Below are 6,012 nucleotides of genomic sequence, written 5' to 3'. Positions count from 1 at the left end.
TTCATTTGGTACCTTTAGGTAATAGTTGAAGTTTTAATGGTGTATTTTTTTAATGTTCTAAAAAAATTAATTTGAATTCACCACACACTTAAAACCAAAATATACCCCAAAATATCTCAACCTCTAATGTAGATATGTTACATCAGTCCTTTCCCCTACATCTTTCAAAGTGTGATCCAAGAACCACCTCCATTAAAATTATTAAAATCACCTGGAATGTTTGTTTATAATGTGTGTCCATGGGTCCCAATTCCAAAGATTGTGTTTCAGAGGGCCTGCAATAGAAGCTAGGACTCTATATTTTTTCCCTGATTCTGACGTGCAGCAACGTTTGTCAGTCATGTAGTTTTCCTTTTTCACTAATGACTTCCATGTTGGCTGAACGAGTTTCAACTAACCAGCCTTAAGACTTCCAGCAGTGCAGAGCCTTGGAAAAAATTCTAGTAATATGACATTTTGGCTGCTCTGTGGACAGTGCTCTTATCCAATCTTTCCTTCAACATCAAAAAAATATTGGGTCTCAGTGGAAGAGGGTTACTTCATGCCCAAACCTGTAGTTGGGGCCCCAAAGAGAACTATCTTTCATGTATATGACAAAGAAAGGCTTGGAACATAGAAAATTTCTAAGGATTTGGGAGGAACTAGAGGATCTTGTACATTAACAAAACAACTTTAGCTTTTAAGGGCCAAGTAAATGCTCAACGGATAGGTCCAAATGATAGATCCATAGAGATGAGGGCGGAGGGAAAAAAAAAAGGGTACCAGAGTGGGAAAGACTTAAAAAATCAACTCTTATGACTATATAACAATTTAGTAAAAGAACTACAGCTGCAATAAGTCAATTATACCATTTATTGATGGAATTATACTGGAAAACAATCACTGAAAAAAACAATAGCCTTTTGAATAGAATAGTCTACTAAACGAACCATTTCTTTGAAACACAAATTGCAGAAGATTGTCAAATATATCAGTATAGAAGGCTGTGGGTTTATATATAGACATCCCAGCAGTGCTTTTCACAAGTTACACTGCATATCACATCAAGCAACTGTTTGGTTTTATTTTTTTTTAATAATACCTGTGTCTTGGAATAATTAACCATATCTTAGTTGGGCTTCTTCGAATAGATCCGTTCACATTGAAATGTATGAAAGAAAAGTTATTTTTGGTAAGTGGGTGAGCGCATATCCTTAGCAATAAAGGAAGGCGACAAACAGTTTAGCTTCTGAATATAGAATGGTCTATTCAACACTATATTTTGTCGGTAAAGTTTCTTTTTGGTTCCAAAGTTTCTCTTCGGTGCCTTAATTTCCTTCTGATTTTCGGGAAAAGACAGAAGTATAGGTGAAACTGGCATTGGAGACCTCGATGGCAGACATCTTGTGGAGACCATTTTAACCAGTGATTGAGTTGTCTGGCCAGCAGTAGGCTTGGATGAGAGTTCTTGGCATGGATTTAAAACAGAACTTTTGGGATTCTTATCATCATAAGTTGCAATCAACTGTTTTGTGGTGGAAGAACTTTTTAGAGATGATGGTCTAGAGTGCCATCTATGTTTGCCGGCATTGCTCCAATTCCATTTTAAAGAATTCTGCTCAAGCTTGCAAGAACCAGAATTGTTGTTTCTTTTTTCTTGACTTTTATCTACACAAGGCATCTGAAGACTCAAAGAGTCACAGGGTTTTGGCTGTCTCACTTTTGGTGTAACTTTGGAGGAAAAAGGTCGTTCGGTAACTGCCGGCGTACAGAGAGTTGTTTGGAGTCTGGGCCTCTCTTTTTGAATAGTCGTGTGTTGTAATCTCTCCAGCTCCAGTAAACGAGTTATCAAGTGTTCAAGAGAGCTTTCTGCAGGTTCCACTGTCGCTTTCCAACTGTCAGATTTTGAGAGGGCTAAATTGTGCAAGTCTAGAGTGCTGAAAGGAGGAGGGAGAAAGTCAGGATATGGAAATACTTCGTTTGGCTCCTCGGTGAAAGATTCTTCAACATTTTCTATTGTTTCTGGTTTCAAGTTCAGGTCCATCTTTTTAAAATAGCTGAGTAAAGTATCATTTGCTTTCTCATTTTCTGATAAATCACTTTCATCTGTTAAATTTTCTTCCACACTGCTGTTTTCATGTTTCAAATTCCAATTTGGAGCAGGTAAAATTTCGCCATCGTTGTTTCCTATAGTTGAACATGAACTAATATGAATCTCATTTCTGTTCTTAAAAAAGTCTCCATCAGCATAGGACCAGCAGACACCTAATGGCCCTGGCAGTCCAGGGTAAGGACCAACTTGCTTATCAACTGAAGCACTTGTTAATGAGTGGCTCGGAGTGAAGACCCTTACAGGATTATTGGTTACATTAAAGCCAGTTTCCACGGAAGATTTTTTGAATTCCCTTTAAAAAATAATTTAACCAATGAATGGTTTATTGACTAGAATTAAAATGCTATTAAAATGATATGTTAAGTACCCTTTATCAAAGATTGGTTAATGTTTAGTTCCCAATGGCATACGTGTATCTAGCTACCTGTGACAGAAATAGTAATTTCCAAAAATGCTCTACATACAATTATATAAATTTTTAAAAATTGAGATTAAAATATTAACTTAGCATCCCTTTGTGCAAGCACAAGTGACGGGCTTATGATACCGAAAATGGCTAACTGTGGCTGTGAATAGCCAGTAGGTTAAAGTGGCTAACTATATGTTTGCCTGTAGTGTACCTGCAATTATGATGTCTGAAAATGAGGATATCTAACTCAAATCGAGATGTTTATTGATCCATAATTACATAAGGGAAGGAAACTGAAAAATGTAATTAGGTTACTTTAAAAAGCCTTCTATGTTAGCCACTGTGGTTTTTAAAAAATTCCTGTAACAAAAAAAAGGAAGCAAACAATGTCTATCAAAAATTGTCCCAGAAGAAGTCTTCTAGCTAGTCCTAATGCATGATAAAGTTTAAGAACCAAAAAATAAGAATTAAAACTCAGGTAAGGTTGGGTGCAGCAAACCACCATGACACATGTACACCTATGTAACAGACCTGCACATTGTACACATGTATCCCAGAACTTAAAAGTATTAAAAAAAAAAAAAACAAAAAACTCAGGTAAGGTCTGAGAAGCGATATACTATCCTGTCTATGAGCCTGAACCAGGCTACTTTCATATCCTGGTTCTACCATTTTAATATTGTGCGACTTTAAGCAAGTTACTTGTCACCATACCTCAATGTCCTTATCTGTAAAACAGGGATGATGATAACGGCCTGCCTTATATGGTCGGTTGTGAGTTAAATGAATTACTACATATAAAGAATTAACACAGTCCCTAGAATTCAATACTACTTTTCTATTACAGTTCCTTTTCCTTTCAACGGGAAGTCCATACTTTATCCATCTAAAACCTTCATTGTCAAAGCATGGTAAACTCTTGACTCTTACCTATTCTTTTTTTTTTTTTTTTCCTGAGGCAGAGTTTCGCTCTTGTACCCCAGGCTAGAGTGCAATGGCATGATCTTAACTCACCACAACCTCCACTTCCTGGGTTCAAGTGATTCTCCTGCCTCAGCCTCCCCAGTAGCTGGAATTACAGGCATGTGCCACCACATCTGGCTAATTTTGTATTTTTAGTAGAGACGGGTTTCCAATGTTGGTCAGGCTGGTCTCGAACTCCTGACCTCAGGTGATCTGCCCACCTCGGCCTCCCAAAGTGCAGGGATTACAGGTGTGAGCCACCGCGCCCAGCCAACTCTTACCTATTCTAATTGTCTCCTGGTATCTGCAGCCACCTCCTGTTTTAGGGTGGATTTCTATAATTGCCCATCATTCCCACAGAATACATTTTTGTATTTCAAATAGTTGTCTCTCTGTATTTAAATGTATTTCAGTAGGGTGTTACAAAATAACTATTCACTTACCTGTTCTGTATGGTACTTCCTTCATCAAGAGGACAGTTCCATAATTGAAATATCCCTTGCTTACTATTCTGATGATAGAAAAATCATGGGTAATAGTTTAGTAGCTGCATATATTTTTTAAATATAATATTTTAAGGGTCTGATGAATAAAATCCCACCTGTATGCTTTTTTGAGTATGCACCGACAAATTAGGTTCTAGCATCAGTTGGTCTACTGGAATTTCCAAATAGTTCTATAAGGCAGCAGAAAATTTTTCAACATAAATTTATTTGTTTTCTATTCTTGTTCTAAGAATGTATAGTTCTTGTTCTAATCAAGGAATATATAGTAAAATTGATACTTCATTTATATATAAAGAAATCATTTATTTTTACTGATTTCAGCAGAAATTAGTATAACCTATTTATTATAAATACCAACTAAACTGTCTTTATTTTGCAGTTAAATGTTTTACATTAAAAGATAAACAAAAAGATTAATTTTCCACTACTTTAGGACAAGATATTGGTTATTTCAACTACTTGAAGATTTTGTTGTTGTTGCTGAGGCAGAGTCTCGCTCTGTCACCCAGGCTGGAGTACAGGGGTGCAATCTCGGCTCACTGCAACCTCTGTTTCCTGGGCTCAAGCAATTCTTCTGCTGAGCTCAGCCTCTTGAGTACCTGGGACTACAGGCATGTGCCACCATGCCCAGCTAACCTTTTTGTATTTTTGGTAGAGATGGGGTTTCACCATATTGCCCAGTCTGATCTCGAATTCCTGACCTCAAGTGATCCACTCGCCTCTGCCTCCAAAGTGCTGGGATTACAGGCGTGAGCCACTGCGCCCAACTTGCTTCAAGACATTTTAAAGGATGGGACTACTTCCCTTTTGGCAACGACTGAGAAACACTATACTCAATTTTCATTTATAGTATCACTATACTGAAAAATACTTAATATAACAAAATATCAATTTAATAACCAATTTGAACCTCTGTAAAATAACAAAGGCTTTGGCTTGCATGAAGAACTCTATAGAAATGAAATTTAAAGTTTAACTTTCAGGAAGGAAATTTTTTTTAAAGAACATACTTATAATTTAAAAATAATATGCTTTATGAGTACTTTAACACCAAACATTTATCCTTACCTTGTTAATTTTGCCTGAAAGAATGTGTATAAAAATGACAATTAATAGTTACATAAAACTGGTTATATTCAAAACAAACCCCCTTTAATGCGTGATTATTTCAGTATAAGTATACACAGCTAGGCTTTCTTACCACCTGTTGCACAATCCTTCCAGCTGGGAGGCTTCTATTTTCAGGAACAGGTACTTCTGAATCCAAATTCCAGTGAGATAAGTTCTAAAACAATGTTTTAGGACAAACTTAACATTAAGAAAACATAAAAAGCTCAATAATTTTACATGTTCTTTGGGTAAAGTATGAGAAAACTCATAAAGCTTCATGACTCTCCCCACCTCATTATAAAGAACTTATCAGCATCTTTGCGGAGAATGCAATTTTCTTATCAAACCCTTATCAGCTTGATAATACTATTGTTCAGGAATTAGAAAGGCTTTATTTTTTTTTTCATTCATTCATTCATTCATTTATGGGAGGGAAGGAGGAAAGGAAGGAGGGCAGAAAGTCTCTTACAATAATTTGTGGTTTCATTCACATTTTGTTAAAAACAATGACACACAGGTTTTCAAAATTGATTTTTAAAATGTAATAAAATGTCCTGTTCAGTGTATCTCTGGAACACATTGGTCCATTCATCAAACTTTCTGTATCTGAGTACCAGATATAAAAGCCTATAAAAGCCTAGGCGGCGTGGCTCATGCCTGTAATCCCAGCACTTTAGGAGGCCGAGACAGGTCAGGATCACCTGAGGTTAGGAGTTCAAGACCAGCCTAGCTAACATGGTGAAACCCTGTCTCCAATAAAAATACAAAAATCAGCCAGGTGTGAAGGCACATGCCTGTAATCCCAGCTGCTCAGGAGGCTGAGGCAGGAGAGTCACTTGTACCCAGGAAGTGGAGGTTGCAGTGAGCTGCGATCACGCCACTGCACTCAAGCCTAGGCAACAGAGCAAGACTCCATCTCAAGAAAAAAAAAA

At 36.9% G+C, this 6,012-nt stretch overlaps 1 protein-coding gene across 1 annotated transcript in view; it reads right to left on the bottom strand.

Annotated features, from left to right (window-relative positions):
- Window positions 1-833: 833 nt before the first annotated feature.
- Window positions 834-6,012, bottom strand: part of FAM217A (family with sequence similarity 217 member A) — a 6,838-nt gene continuing 1,659 nt past the window's right edge. Inside the window, 6 exon segments of the mRNA XM_037727454.1 lie at window positions 834-2,384; window positions 3,908-3,975; window positions 4,066-4,140; window positions 5,039-5,052; window positions 5,172-5,189; window positions 5,192-5,255. Of these exon segments, the coding sequence (XP_037583382.1) occupies window positions 1,163-2,384; window positions 3,908-3,975; window positions 4,066-4,140; window positions 5,039-5,052; window positions 5,172-5,189; window positions 5,192-5,255 (1,461 nt within the window). The 3' untranslated portion in view covers window positions 834-1,162.

This window comes from Cebus imitator, unplaced genomic scaffold (genome assembly GCF_001604975.1).
Source record: "Cebus imitator isolate Cc_AM_T3 unplaced genomic scaffold, Cebus_imitator-1.0 Scaffold231, whole genome shotgun sequence".
NCBI lineage: Eukaryota > Metazoa > Chordata > Mammalia > Primates > Cebidae > Cebus > Cebus imitator.
This window is presented reverse-complemented; position numbering and strand designations above follow the sequence as displayed.